This window comes from Gastrolobium bilobum, unplaced genomic scaffold (assembly GCF_033153095.1).
Source record: "Gastrolobium bilobum isolate Gb01-03AN ecotype WA unplaced genomic scaffold, APGP_CSIRO_Gbil_v1 utg134429, whole genome shotgun sequence".
Classification (NCBI taxonomy): Eukaryota; Viridiplantae; Streptophyta; class Magnoliopsida; order Fabales; family Fabaceae; genus Gastrolobium; species Gastrolobium bilobum.
The window spans coordinates 13,666-29,781 of NW_026897261.1; the positions used below are offsets into that span (position 1 = coordinate 13,666).

The following is a 16,116-nucleotide window of genomic DNA, read 5'->3' on the forward strand; positions in this document are numbered from 1 at the left end:
TTATTTCATGTAAGTGATCATTTTCATCACATAATTTGTTGGACCTGGTCATGTCATATACTCCAGTCCAGTCTCATGTATAAATTGACCTGTGGTAATTTCTCGTTCTTCTAAACTCTCATGCAAGGAAAAGATCTTCTCCAAATTACTAAGCACCTCCCCCATAGTTGGCCTTTCTGCACTCTTGTTAGCCAAGCACTGTATGCCAATGTCCACAAAAGCCATTAGATATTCTGGCTTAATCTTTCCATCTAGATGTTGATCAACTAATTGATCAATGGTTCCAGATTGGTAACAATGCAAGGCCCACTGGGCCAATCCAACTTTCTCACTTTCCTCTTCCACTGCAATAGGATTCACAGCTGGTCTTCCACACAACACTTCAAACAAAACCACCCCAAATGAAAAGACATCAGATTTTTCGGTCAGTTTTCTTCGCTTATAGTACTCAGGATCTAAATATCCAAAAGTACCTTTAACCTCAGTGCTAACATGGCTGTGGTAAATTGAAGGAACTATTCTAGATAACCCAAAATCTGCAATCTTGGGTACAAAATTATGATCCAATAATATGTTGGATGATTTGATATCACGGTGAATAACTGGGTGCCTTGTGCCCGTGTGGAGGTAATGTAGTCCTCTAGCTGCACCAACACAGATCTTTAGTCTTTGATTCCAAGGCAGTGGCTGTTTTTGTTTCTTGTATAAATGATCACAAAGAGAGCCCTGAGCCATGTATTCATAGACAAGTATAAGTTCATTTCCCTCTTGGCAGTAACCAAGCAGTGACACTAGATTCATGTGGCAAAAGGAGAAAAAATTGATCTCATTTTGAAACTCCTTAAATCCTTGACCAGAACTCGGTTTAGAGCGCTTTATTGCCACAGGAGTAACTCCACCATGCATGATGCCTTTGTACACTTTTCCAAAGCCTCCCTCCCCAATGACAAGAGCTTCACTGAATTTGTTGGTGGCTATGCTGATCTCTGCTAATGTGAATTGATGATAGCCATGACCTGAGGTCACTGTTACTTGAATATTTTCCTGACTTCTTCCAGTATGATTTAATGGGAGTACCCAAAAATTTCCCCTCTTCAGTTTTTTCCATGCTCTTCGTATAAGAATTAAACATGTAATGAAAAGTACCAAAATGATACCTGAAATAGCAGCAACAACAATGACGTGTGGAAGTTTCTTCTTCTTCTTCTCCTTTTGTTCCTTTTTCAGCTGGAAACTTGATGCAAGATTATAATTGCTATCACTTAACTTGATGATCTCAATGCCATTCAATATGGCATCAGCATATTTAGGATTTGATTCCAAGTTGGGGTGAAGTGCGATCCACATATCTTGCCTTGTCTCACTTTTCATAGGAACCATAACAACATAGTCTCTGTATAAAGGAGTAAACGGTGCACCAGCCAAAGCAACCAAGTCCATCCTCTCCTCTGCTGTTTGGTTGTTTATGAACACCTTGAACACCCTTTGGTTGAACCGCGTTACCTCTAAGGAGATCTCACAAAAATGAAGCCTAACAAGGTAATTGAATCCAGAATCAACAGGGAATGACCATGTTAAATTGTATCTCATGTTGTTGTCTCCATTGCTACCCATAGTCCTGGCAGTCCAATATAGTTCTTCTGGAGCTGAAAAATTATAATCATTTGAACTCATAGTGGTGTAATTCAAGTTAACGGGACGGCTCTTTATATTAAGAACACTTCCATATTGTAAACCAAATATGGAGCTCTTATCTTCCGACCATGTCCCAAATGAATTTCCAACATCAACAGTGTGATCATCACCACCAACTTGAACAAGGTAAAGCATCTCAAGAGCATATTCATCATTAATAAATAACGTTTCTTGATGCCCGAGGTAAGGAACACGAACCTTGGAACCTTGGAAGTATGTACTGGGGGGAACTGAGAAGATCTCAATGCCATTTACAAAGGCAAATGCATTGGAAATTAGAGGTGATGGACTGAAAGTAATGTTTAGTTTCTTTTCATTGACATTAACTAAGAAATGCTTAGTGATATACACTAAGTTGAGCTCTTCAGCAGCAACAGATGGACTAAAATTACTAACTAGAGTGTAAGGACCAGCTTTGACAGAAAAATAAGCATTGGAGGGGTTCATCATCAAATATGAAGTTGAGAGAAAGTAAAAGCGAATGAATTTAAGGCCAGGGGAAAATGGGAATGAGTAGGTCAATGGAGAATGAATTGTTCTTGCTGTTGAGTAAGGGACTTTTGGTGCTAGAGGGTGTGTGTTTGAGACCAAGAATGAAGTTGAACTCTTGTCATATGCTGGAGGCAAGAAACTAGATCCAATATCTCCTATCCAATTAACACCATTGAATTGTGATGCTCCTGAAGAACCACAATTGAGGAGGATTTTATCTGAAGGGACATTAATTGAATCACAAGTGGTTAAATTGAAGAAGAACAAGAACAAGAAGATGTGTGGTACAAAGCTAATGAAAAACCTGCATGACTCAATTATGTTGGTTTCCTTCATGGTGAGCTTGAATTGCAAAAGTGGTTAAGGTTGAACTGAGGAAAGTGGGGTAAAGGGCAAGGTTTAGCTCATCTATGGAATCATTTGTTATTTTTATAGCAAGTCTTTGGCATTTTGTGGTCTCAGTTTTTGTATTGAATGTTCTTCTGTCACTCTCAATATCTTATAGCTGGAGACAACCAATCTTGAAGAGTGATTCACAGTGGGGTAGCCACATCCAAACCAGCGAGTGCCTTGGCACTTGCTTATTTTTTTTTTTTACTTATTATATAATTAATTATAATTAACTAAGGTAAAAATTGTAATTTTACATCACCTAAATAAAAAATTAAATACTCAATACAAAATAACGCCAAATCATCTAAATGCAAATAAATAATAAGGAACATGTATAGTATGGTTATTTTTGTGTTTTATCTTTTATTTTTATTTTTTATACTGTATATTTTTTTCTGCTTTATTCTAATCAGTTATGTTATTTATTCTTACTACTATTATTTCAAAAAAGAAAGACTTCTAAATTTAATCACAAAAATAATTAGTTGACCTATTTCAAAATATGGGCCCAATTTATAATAGCCCTAACCTAATTAATTAGCAAATTACATGTAATTAAATAATTAAGCATGTTTTAGTGAGTAAAATTAAGTATAAGGCTTAATTAAATGAATCTGAGTCACTTTGAAGTTAAAAAGTATACTCAGTGAAAATTAAGGGGTATAAATGGGTACTGGCGGAAGTGCCCAAAGTATAAAAGTAAAATTATAAATATTCCTAGAATAATATTCCATACTTTTGGGTAAAGTTTGGTAATTATTGGAGTTAAATAGATAGACGAACTAATACCCACATGTTACCACTTAACTTATGTTAAGTGATAAAATGCAAAAAGAACCCAAACCCCCCCCCCCCAGAAACCCGTCGACAGAAACAGAGGGAAAGAAGAGAGGAAGAAGAGAGAAAGGAAGGAGAAGAGGGAGATAGAACCTAGGGGGAGCAAATCTCAACCGATTGGAGTGATTCAAAAGCCTAAACCACTCTAAATCTTCCCCTCTTTCATAATCCAAGCTTAGTTTTGAGTGGGGAGCATTGTGGAGAGGGATATTGGCTCTCAAAAATTCGGCCCTTTGGTGAAATTTGGGGTTTTGAGGGCTTCAACCTCCTTTGAAGCTTGAGGAGCCATCAATCCTTGGTTGTGCAACCATTGGTGGTAAGATTCTACCCCTTGAACCTCATGATTCCTTGAAATTGCATGAGTTAGGGTTTATGAATAGTGTTTTAGGGTTTTTGATGAAATGTTGTTAAATTAGCTATGTTCTAGGAAGAATGGAGCTTAGAGCATGTTGAGAAAAATGCTAGGAACGAAATTTAATCGGTGAAAATGAGCTTAGATAGCTAAATGAGTATAGTTGGAAAATGGCAAGAATATGACACTTAGATATTGGATTTCTTGCATTGTTAATGAATGGTTTGACTTGGTTGATTGATGATTGCGTCCTTGTGATGTCTAGGATTGAGACATTTGGACCAACCGTGAGTGATCAACCATTGGAGCAAGCTATGGAGCTTGATTAGCTCCATTGGATAGGTGAGTTCGTGCTTATGTTTGGTATGAATTGTATAGCTTGGTTGATAGCTATGAGATGTTATTGGATGCAATATGTGTTAATTGCTTTAAACCTTGTGTAGGTTTTGTTTGAGAAGTGGAGTATTGTAATTGACTGACTGTGGAACCTGTTGGTGGTGAACAAAGGTCGAATTGAAGCTTGAGGTAAGCCTTCGGACCTTGGGAGTAATTCCCTTGACTGTTCCACCAAGCCCTGAAAGGGTAGAGGTTGTGATTGTATATATAAATGCAATAAAATAGTGTAATGCTTTGTTATACGTATGTGTATGCATTTGGTGTGGCATAGGATGGTGTTTCCCTATGTTGGTATGTTGCATGACGATGCGTAAATCATACTTGGTAGTTAGCTGGCCAGTAGGACTATTTGCATCTGAGTTTCCTTAGGACAGCTTGAGAGCTCGAGGGATTTCTCCTGGAGATGTTATTGCACTTTGCATATATATGTATTTACTGCATTATTATTGTTATTGTTATTACACTGATATGGAACTGTGGGGTGGAGAGATGCTCCAAGGACCCCTGGTTTACTGGATATATTCGTATATCTCACCCCGTGTTGTGGGGACCCCCTTTCAGGTAAGGATGCTGCAGGAGCCACCAGTGGCAAGTGGCCATACTTGGACTAGTATTGATGCATGAGGATCCAGTATTTTGATATCATACATGTTGTTTTGTAGCTCACATGTATAGGATTGTAATTCATAGACAATTGATAGACATATGATTTGTATATTGGAATGGACTTAGCTTATGCTCATGCCTTTGGTCATCTCTTTTGTTGATGGGAGCCAAGGGAATGATCATAGTGTTTTGTAAGCTAAGTTCCATGATTTGTAATGGATATGTACTGTAAATGATGCCTACTTGGAATTCAATATATGCATGCTTGTTATGTATTGAGTTATTGAATTGGTTGGGCTGACAATCAATTAGGTACCTTTTGTTTAAACTGGGAAACGTTGCGAAAACAAAGGTTATGCTGCCCAAATTCTAGCTAACTCTCATGAGGAGAGGTTGGATGAGTACTAGGATTTAGTTTTGGGGTATGGGCAATTGGGGTTTGGAATGGGGATGCATCTTCCCCCTAGACTTGGACTTGAAAAATGAGGGTAATGGAATTCCCTGGCAGCGCGCTTTAGCGCCCTGCTGCCCCTGTGAGAGCCAATGCTCTCTGTCTCCTCGCGCTGGAGCGCCCAAAGTGGGGGCTGAAGCGCCCAGGATTGCGCGCTTGAGCGCCCAGGTTTGCGCTAAAGCGCCCTTCGCTGCAGAAAGATGGGATGCTTACTGTCTCCGCGAGTTTTAGCGCCCAGGGGTGCGCGCTTGAGCGCCCTGGTTCGCGCTTGAGCGCCCTTAGCCACTGAAGGAGGAGATGCTTTTGTCTCTGCGCGCTAAAACGTCCCAATGGGAGCTTAAGCGCCCAGGATATCGCGCTTGAGCGCCCGGTAGCGCACGGGGCCTGTGATCAACACTCTCTTGTATTGCTTCCAATTGTCATAACTTGGGCTACAGTGCTCCGATTTGAGCGCGGTTTGAAGCCACGGGTAGCTAATGAAGAGATCTACGATATAGTAGAAGTTTTAAAATAAATAAGAAGTAAATTAATGGTTTAAAAATGGAATAAAAACATGATGTTAAGCTGGATTTATCTGATTCCGCGAGTTAATATGGTTATGATCACGAAATTGGGTATTATAAATTCGGCATGTTTTAAAATGAAAAATTTATCTGGATTTTAATTGAACCCATGTGATTGTAACTGCGCTTAATATCATAATGCAATGTTAACAAACCGGTTCTAGAACGGGGCGTTACACAATTAAACCAAATAAACACATTTAAAAGTAGGGAAAAAAGTTTGTCCTTTTAAAGGACCCAAGTTTATATCCTTTTAGTTTTTGACATTATATCTTACCTGTAAAACATAGTTATAATATGAAAAATTACTTTTTTTTCTATTTCCTCAGTCACTTCAGCTGACGTGGAGAGAGAGAAAAAACTATTTTTTATGTTATAACTATGTCTTACTGGTAAGACATAGTGTTAAAAACTAAAAGGACACAATTTGTGTCCTTTAAAAGAACAAACAGTTAACCCTTGAAAGTAACAATCATAAAACCAAATAAATAACAGGACTATAATTATGGAATATGAATGTTCACTGAACTATTGTGTTTTGGGTTATTGCACACAAAGAATAGTCAAAAACCTAATTCCCAAATGTGAGAACTTTCCTTCGTGTATATAATTATATAAGTAATTATAATTGGGCTCTAGCTAAAATTGTAAGTTGGCCCTTGCTAAAATTGTAATAGTGGTAACATATGAAGATGGGAAAGGATATTGTGACAACCAAGTTGTGTTACTACTACCAAGTGACTACCAATCAATCTCACCGTTAGATCGATTATGTTGATCCAACGGTTATATTTATTTCCATCTTTGTATGGTCATGATTCCCTATATTTAAAGTGAAAGCATTAAATATGGGAAATCATAACCATACAAAGGTGAAAATAAATATAAAGTATTAAATTTGGGGAATCATGACCATACAAAGATGGAAATAAATATAACCGTTAGATCCACATAATCGATCTAACGGTGAGATTGATTGGTAGTCACTTGGTAGTAATACAACTTGGTTGTCACAATATCCTTCCCCTATGGAGATATGGAGCTACTTTCCGTGTATGACTAGATAACATATTTATTTCTTCTTAATTTCTTATTCTTCTTCTTTCATCTTTTTTCAATTGAGGTTTTCTTCTAACCTTTTTTTCTTATTCGCACTCACCAACCAGAATCCAGCCATTATGCGACAAGGCACGATGTTTCGTTCCTTTCTTCAAGATTTTACGGATACTTGTTCTTAGAATATGCATTGGTAATTATATTGTCTGATGACGAAAAAAATTGATTTATATTTTTGAACCTTAATAAAGTGATCTTTGTCTTTGCTGACCATAATTGTTTATTGGGTGTTTCTAACATAAGTGAAATTTACGCCCTCTTTATTTTATTAACAACTTTTTTTTTGCGGTTGTAGTTATTGATTTTGTTTATTTTGAAAAAATAGAGTGTTGTTTTACGTTTACCTTTTTTTAAAAAAATTGTTTTAATGTAGAGCTACAGTTGTTATTGGTAATGGAATTGAATTATTTATTGGTGTTATTTGTATTTTATTTCACAATAAAAATATGAATTTGTTATTAATTAGTGGAAACTGTTAAAGAGAAAATTCAATGGAGATATATGTATATATATGGAGTATGAAAATTTCTTATACATATCCATTAACAACTTCTTCTTTTTTTGTATTTTTAAAATTTTTAAAATATCTAAACACTAATTAAATGATTTATGTGGATCCAATGTCATTTAAATGATTTTAGATATTTGTCGCTGATTATTCCATGTTTCTTTTTAATTGTGAAGTTTGTTGTCCCTCTAAGTTAATGTTCTTCACTGATTACGGCTAGGGGTATAAATAGGCCAAGTTAAGCCAAACTTTGGCTTTGATAGCCTAAGCCTATGTAAAATATTCGATACCGATACTGACCTATTAGCCTATTAAATACTTGATTTATGTCCTGTAATATGATAAAAAACTAAAAAAACCGAATACGACTTGTAAGGCCTACCAAGTTGCAAACTAAAGTTTCTAGCCCAAATCAAATTAAAATATAAAAAATAAAAAAATTTATTCACAAAGACCACATGAAATCAATTTTCATTAACATCACATGAAATAAGCTTTCATTAACATCAATGAAATAATGTTATCAAAGATCACATGAAAATGTTCATAAAAATCACATGAAAATTTCATATATGTATATATAATTTGCACTTTCTTTACTAATTTTATGTTATATTCTAAATTTTAAATAAATAACTATTATATGTTAAAATAACATCGATCCTATTACTTTGAAAATTTTAAATAAACTTTTTCCCTAATAGATTTGTGTAATTATGAATTTTTTTATAATTTCATATGTCAAATTTTTTGGCACCGGCTAAAATTAAATCTTGACTCCACCACTGAGTTAAATTTTGGTAATTATGACATTGTCAACAAAAGACTAGACTTAAATTATAAATTGATTTCAATCTGAAATTTACTATCACAAGTGCACGATTTTTATGTGAGGTTGCTCTCTCAAAAAATTTAAATATATGATTGAAATTACTTTTTTTTTTTGGTAAAGAAAAGAAGGACTAAGCCCCCCAACACAAAAGAAAAAGAACGGAAGAAAACTACGAAATACAAACAAAGACACGAGATCTTCCCACACCAGCCATATCAGCATTAAGAAGCGGGATTAGACCAGGAGGAGGCTCCCCCCACACCAGACGATCTTCATGATTACCATGGTCAATAATAAAATTTGCTAACCAATCTGCACAAGAATTTGCTTCCCTTAAAGTGTGCTGAACAATAACATACCAACTTTTTCCCAACCAAGTCTGTATGCGAGAAATCAACTGATTTTCACGGACTGCTACACCACTTCTGGTGAGCACAGTGACCACACTAGATGAATCACTTTCAATCACAACCTTGCGGAACCCAGCATTCCACGCCATTTCTAGACCCCGCAGAACTCCCCACATTTCATTCTTAAAAGAAGAACATGTACCCAATTTAAAAGCAAATCCACCCAACCAAATACCTTGAGTATTATGTATAACTCCCCCACAAGAAGCAAGACCAGGATTTCCACGCGCAGCACCATCTGTATTCACCTTAATAAAATCTGAAATAGGGAATTGCCAAGCAATATTAATAACCATGGTTCTCCTCTCATCAAAATTATTTCTCATTTGATTAAACGACTCTATCACATCTTTAAAAAGATACTGAATCAGATGAATTTTCACACTGATTGAAAGTGCATTAGCCCCATAAGTAACATCATTTCTCCAGAGCCAAATTCTCCAACGCGAAATGAAAAATAAAGTTATCCCATCCTTTCCAAATCTGCTATAATTCTGACTTGAAAAGTTGAATAGCAGCCACTGGTCCAAATTGCCAGAGAAGAATTCATCATGCTGAGAGCTGGGAACAAAAAAAGACCACACGGGTTTCACTTCTTGACAGTCCCTAAGAGCATGTAGGACATATTCCCTTTCCACTCTACACACAAAGCACACATCATCACTATTTCCCCAATCTGCAATTCTGCATTTAGTAAGAAGTCTACCATGCAAAATTTTCCACATCAGAATTTTAATCTTTTGAGGGCCCTTCCACTTCCATAATAATGACCATTTAAAACTATCAGCAACTTCACTTCTATCATGGCTGGTTAACATTTCATAAATTTCTTTCACCGAAAAAATATTTGCGCAATTCAGATTCCAAGATTGATTATCCGGTCCGTCTGAATCACAAGGAGGAAGAACACTACGAAAACTATCTACAATATCAAAACCGGAAGAAACTCGGTCAGAGTAGTATAATCCCACTCACCATTTTGATTTCCATACCAGCTACCTTTGCATCTGCATCCCTTATGGAAATCCTCCTCGTGGCACACTCATGAAGACTAGGAGCTTGAGGTAACCATCTGTCATGCCAGAAGCTAATGCTCTTGTGTTGCGAATTCGGCAAGTATATCGTTCGTTTCAAGTAATAAAGTGATAAGTAGAGTATCGTTCCCTCGAGGATTAATGCACCAAGTAATAGTTTAACGATTCCCCTTAAGTTGAAAAAAAAAACTGGTTTGGTTTGTGAAAGTAATTGAGTGTTTATGATTTAAAAACAGAATTTAAAATAAAATAATATTTAAAAACAAAAAATTAAAAACAATTAATTTCCAACGCATGCAAGAAAAGATTAAGAAGTAAAAGAATATTGATAAAAAATTTGTAAAAAGGTTTTAGCCAAGATGCACTTCACCTCCGATCCTCCCTTTATTCCTATATTATATTTTATAATTAATTAATTCGTTTGCTCGGACAATTCATTATTTTCCTATAAAATAGTTGAACCCTAATGTCTTAGTGATTTCAACCCTTTAACCCAATTAGAATCCTAATGTCTTAGTAATTCCTCTTGAATCAAGCATTAAGCAAATGAATTGTGAGTCTGCAATCTATGTAAGCCTATGTCTAGATCATATACAAATGTTATTCTACTCTTGTCCAGATTAAAACCCCAATATATCTATTGTGAATTCTAACCCTCAAAGCCCAATAATTTAGAGAGGCCAATTCTAAACAGGATATGGAAAAATTAACACAGGTAGAATAAAATAAACTAACTAATTAACTTATAAAATATCAATATAGAAAATATAAAGGATTCACATCGGGTCTGCGATCCCAACTACAAAAAGAAACTAGCCTGACATAGCTGGCTTAAACAAATTAAAGAAATAAAAAGTATTCATGAAAACAATAAAGAAAAAGAAGGAGAAGAAGATGAAGGATCAATGATCTTCGTTCTTCAACTCCGTCGGAATCCTGATCTCCAGCGTGAGCCTCCAAGAATTCTCTCCAGCCAAAGATTGTTTGTCTCTGAGGTCCGAGTCTCTATTTATAGACTTTGTGCCCTTGTTTAGAAATTCTGATCATATCTTCAATAGAATCTTCACTAGAATCTCTAATCATATCTTTGATTCAATCCTTCAAATCTTCCCCTTTTTATTTAATGGAAAATTTTTCTTAAAAATATTCAACAAAGATTTGATGAGATCTTGAATGATTCAGAAATGCAAAGCAACTCTACTTGATATCTCCAATTTATCTCTTTATTGTGAGCTGAAATTTACTGCAAAATATAAGAAATCTTATGAGAATATTATTGAAAATAAAATAACAATTTAATTATAATTCTCATAACTTTTAATTACTTTTAAATCAATTTCATGCTCATATTAATCCTTAATACATAGTAAATTGGAGACTCATTGTAACACCCCGTGTATTTGTTAACATATCATCGTATTAAGCTGCGCTTAATTAAAAATGCGGAATATCTTTTTCTTTTCAATTATGACGTCATTATACTTAGCCAAGTTGATTACTTAATCAATTTCATAAAACATCGCCTGTATGTAAATTGCAATAAGACATCTAACTGAAATACCTCAAAATATAGATATAAATGTGAGTATCTAAGTCACGGAATTACAACACATAATCAAGACAATATCCTGATACATTATTACAACTCCAAATAAAATAAGACATAATCAAGTCTAAGTGGCATGGACTATCCCCATGCTCACCAAATCAACAGCATAACCAACAGAGTCCCAACATATAAATCCATAAGCTGAAGCTAAAAGCATAAGACAGTAAACAAGATCCACATCCAATCATAACAGCATAACAGCATGTCAACATAAACATGCAACATCTATCAGCTAAGCTGTGACCTCCTGCCACTAGAGGTCTCAACCCCCGCATTACCTGAACCTGAAATAAGCATTTCCCAAACGTGGGGTGAGATCTCTAAACCAGAAATCTCAGTAAGACAAAGGGCCCTCAAGGATCTTCCACCCCAAGCTCACTTACATGTGCAATATACGTTCTAAAAGCAGTAACTCAGTATAAGTTCCAAAACTCAATGCAGTGCAACAGATATTCATGCCATGTGTGTCAATACTATTCTACTGGCCAGAGAAATGCAGGAATACATCTATTACCTACAGATAGTACAAGGAACACTGCTTGCACCTCACCCACAGCCTCACCATATTGTATGTACCACATACTCAGGCTTACCGTATAGGTGGAACACTACATGCATATCATAAAGGCACTAGCATATAACAACTCAACAACATTTCTAAAACATCAAAAGCATGTAACACAACATGCATATAACCATACCCCCATGGGACATGGTGGAACCACAACATGGCTAAACCAAGGACACGAAAGCTTACCTTGCAAGCTCACTATCCAATGCCAAGACTCCACACAGCTCAAGTCCAACACACAACAGATAACAATCTGATTAGGACCAGCAAGCATATCAACAACAAAGCTCAAAAGCATGAACATAAAGACTACGTTTTTTCTCTTACGATTTATGTCTTAAGGCTTCACACAAAGCTATAAGCCCTTAACCACTTGATTCTGACTTAATTCAATTAAAACTGAAGTTCAAATTCATCACTCTAGAGTCCACAAACCCCCAATAGCCTACTGTATGAACAGTTCAGCTACTGTTCTTCGAAATCTCAGAATATTCGGATATTCGTCGGGGGCATATCCGGATATCAATATCCGGATATCTCTCTTCCAATATCCGGATATCCATATCCGGATATTCAGATCCCCATATCCGGATATCAATATCTGGATATTCACAAAGAAATATCTGGATATTTCGCGACAGAATCCAGATTCTGCATTTCGCGAAAATCCAAACCAAAGGTTCCATTTTTAACACTTCCAGAAGCTTACACATGCATCTTAAGGTCCATTTAGGTTCATATGACAGTTGGTTACTTGCTTAACTCATTTACATGCAAAGACACCTCTTTTAAGCATTAAAACTTAAGATCAAAGGTGGAACAACTCCCCCAAGGCTCAAAACAGAAGCAAAGGTTGCACTTGGAGCTCACCAAACCACTCTTCTAGTATTGCGTTGTACATAAAACGAAAATGACTATAAACAAGGTTCTCATTTCCACCAAGAAAGCTACTTGGAGCTTCAACAACTCAAGAACAAAGCTCCAACAACTCAAGAACAAGAACTCAGCCCACTCCTCAACCAAGCAGTGGTTGGAACTCAGAAAGGAAACCCACAACTCCTCACAAGGATAACTCTCCAGTGTATACAAGCTCAAAGATGAAGAACCCAAGCAAACAATATCTCCGAACATATACCTCATTTGAAAATGGCCAAAACTCATTTTAAGGCCATACAAAGGAGCTACCTTATTTTCTTTTTTATTTCACCAAAGCGAAGGTCCATACACCTTAGAATATCATTCCACGCATAAAAGTATGCTCGCTTTGTAAAACAGTAACTCATAACACATACTTCCTTTGAAAATGGCTAAGAGGCACATAAAGGAAATCATGCCAACTTCATGATTTCAATGCTTTACTCCATCAAATTCAAGCTTATCACACACCTCTAATCCAAGATTCGTTAATTGATATATACGACACTGTTCATCTCTACAATACTATTCATGTATGCGTCACTATTCACGTATACGACACTATTCAAAAATACGGTATTTTTTAATTTTCCAAAATACATTTTCACCGTTAAAATTCTCATCTAAACACTTTTCTCAACATGAGCTAAACCTGAATTAAGCTCTAACATGCTCAATCAATCCAAATTTTTAAAATGAAAACCTATATTCAATCTTTCTCAAAACTCAAAGAAAACAAAGATTTCTTAACATGAACTTACCTAGAATGAAGGGAGAAGCTTGCTTCAAGCTCCCATGGCTTCAAGCTCCATCAAAACCCATATTTTCCATGAAATTCGAATTCTTTGGGGGAGAAGATCTCTCTCTACAGTGAACCCCACTCAGAAATACTGGTACCAATAGATTCCTCTCGAAATTTCTCACAGGTTTGGCTTTGGAACGGAGTGATTTGAAGGTCTCTAGCTCAAGTTATGAATTTTGGAAGAATTTTAATCAAAATCTCCATTTTCATTTTCTTTCCTTCGTTCTCTCTGTCTCGCGTCCGTAAAGAGAAGGGAACAGTGACTCCCTTGAGTCACTTATATAAATTCATTATACTAGCGGGTATAAGCTCATCTATCTACACACCTCCATTCATTACCAAACTTTAACCAATAGACTAGAATATTTTTCTAGTCACGTTTCTATTTTTACTTTCACTTTTAGATAACTTTATTTATCCGCATTTTTTACCTCTTAACTGTCATTTAACTCATTTTTCACCAAAAGTGACTTTATTTCTTTTTCTTTGTAATTATCCTTCAATATTAAATCCATAATAAATGTGAGGGTCATTATATTCACCCCACCTTTTAAGGATTTTGCCCCCAAAATCACACATATAACATAACACATACCTGACGTCAAACTCAGGATAACGCTGGAGAATATCATTCTCTCGCTCTCAAGTAGCATCCTCAGAAGTCAAACTTTCCCATTGTATCTTAACCCATTGTATCTTAACCATAAGAATAACCATGTTCCTCAATACTTTCTCATCGCGAACCAGAACTTTCAGTGGTCCCACAACAAACTTCAAATCTTACTTTACCTCATTATCGTCGTGTTGAACAATGTGGGACACATCAGATACATCTCTACAAAGTTGACTGATGCGAAAAACATCATGCAAATTAGACAAATGTGGAGGTAAGGCAAGCTGATACGCCACAGGTCCGACCCTCTTTATTATCTGGTGGGGCCTTATGAACCTAGGACTTAACTTCCTCACACCTAGAGCACGCCTAAACCTGTAGTCGGAGACAAACTAATAAACACATGATTCCCTTCATAAAATTCAAAGGGTTTATGTTTCTCAATCTCTTTTACATATAATCGAGCCAACTGCTCAATAGAGCAACTCATCTTGACTGGAATGAAATATGCATACTTAATCAATCTGCCTACCACAACTCACATAAAATCAAAACCAGCCTAAGTTCTCGGCAATGCTACTACAAAATCCATAGAAATACTAACCCACTTCTATTCCAGAATATTCAAGGGCTGCAGTAATCCATAGGGCTTCTCATTCTCAAATTTATATTCGTCATTTTATTTCTCTGAGCTCATTTAAGTTCACTTTTATTCCCTAAGGAACAATAATAACAATTCACAGTTGGGTTTCTGCACTGTTTTTAACGAAGTGCCCTGTGAATTACAAACTGTGCACTGTTTGCACGCAAAATCGTAAAATTTCTAAACTTATCATTTTTGGTCTAAACATGACTTGTTTAGCATATAATGGACTTACTTATTACATCCATCTTCTTACTGAAAATATAATTCCACTAAAACATCAATGTATAAGTCTTTCTACTGATAATATAATTTACAATTTATTGTACATCAGTCCTTGCACTGATAATACAATTTACAATTTCATTGTACACCAGTCCTTACACTGATAATACAATTTACAAATTTTAATGACCAGGGAAACTGCACTCTATGAATTACACAAGGAATATCCTTGATACATGCTAAATGCAAAGCATCACATCATAACTAATACTCTGGTTAACTATTCAAGGGCTCTCCCCAAGAATAGCTAACTGACATGTCTCACATGTCTAGTGTGACTCCCAGGGTCAAGCCATAGGCAATCAACACAAACTGTACACAAACTGTAGTATGAAAATAACTCCCAGGGTCAAAGCCATAGGCAGTCAACATACCAAGGTCACTGACAAGGATTCTCATAACATATATCATCATTACATCAAAAATCATATAATATTTATATGAACGTGAATGAATGCACATATACAACATATCAAACACTTATTCATAAACTGAACAATATCTTTCTTCATACCGGACCACCAGAAATTTTGGTTTCATGGCCTGATACATCTTGGTAGCAATAGGATGGATAATGTACTTACCCATATGGCCCTCAGTCAATACCTCATCTACCATTTGACCCTTCGGAACAATGATCCGATCTTTGTAAAATTTAAGACCGAACCTATCAGTGGACACAAAGTCCTGTTCTTTCATGGACTGAATCTCTTCATCAAGCAATTGAGCTTCTTTGATCCGCTCAACTAATGAGTTCTGGACTACCGTAGTAGTCAATAAATGCAGACTATCCTCGGTATTCACAGGAATGCAGAGATCCCTGAATTTCTCAATCAAATTATACTCAGAAATCATCAAATTGGCCATACCAAGCGTCTTTCTGCTTAAAGCATCTGCTACTACATTAGCCTTACCGGGGTGATATTGCAATTCAAAATCATAATCCTTCAGGAATTCCACCCATCGGCGTTGCCTCATATTCAGCTCTTTCTG

At 36.0% G+C, this 16,116-nt stretch overlaps 1 protein-coding gene and 1 long non-coding RNA gene across 2 annotated transcripts; one reads left to right on the plus strand and one right to left on the minus strand.

Annotated features, from left to right (window-relative positions):
• Nucleotides 1–48: 48 nt before the first annotated feature.
• Nucleotides 49–2,523, minus strand: LOC133305589 (receptor-like protein kinase FERONIA). The gene has a single exon (XM_061505843.1). It carries the CDS (start codon nt 2,521–2,523, stop codon nt 49–51), a length of 2,475 nt encoding a protein of 824 aa, XP_061361827.1.
• Nucleotides 2,524–3,543: 1,020 nt separating this feature from the next.
• On the plus strand, nt 3,544–4,249 carry LOC133305586 (uncharacterized). The gene is made up of 3 exons (XR_009750769.1): nt 3,544–3,733; nt 4,035–4,111; nt 4,213–4,249. It is a non-coding gene; the product is annotated as an uncharacterized LOC133305586 (long non-coding RNA).
• The last annotated feature ends 11,867 nt before the right edge of the window (nt 4,250–16,116 follow it).

Coding starts and splice junctions, on each gene's coding strand:
- LOC133305589 (XM_061505843.1), bottom strand. CDS start 2,523: ATGAAGGAAACCAACATAATTGAGTCATGCAGGTTTTTCATTAGCTTT.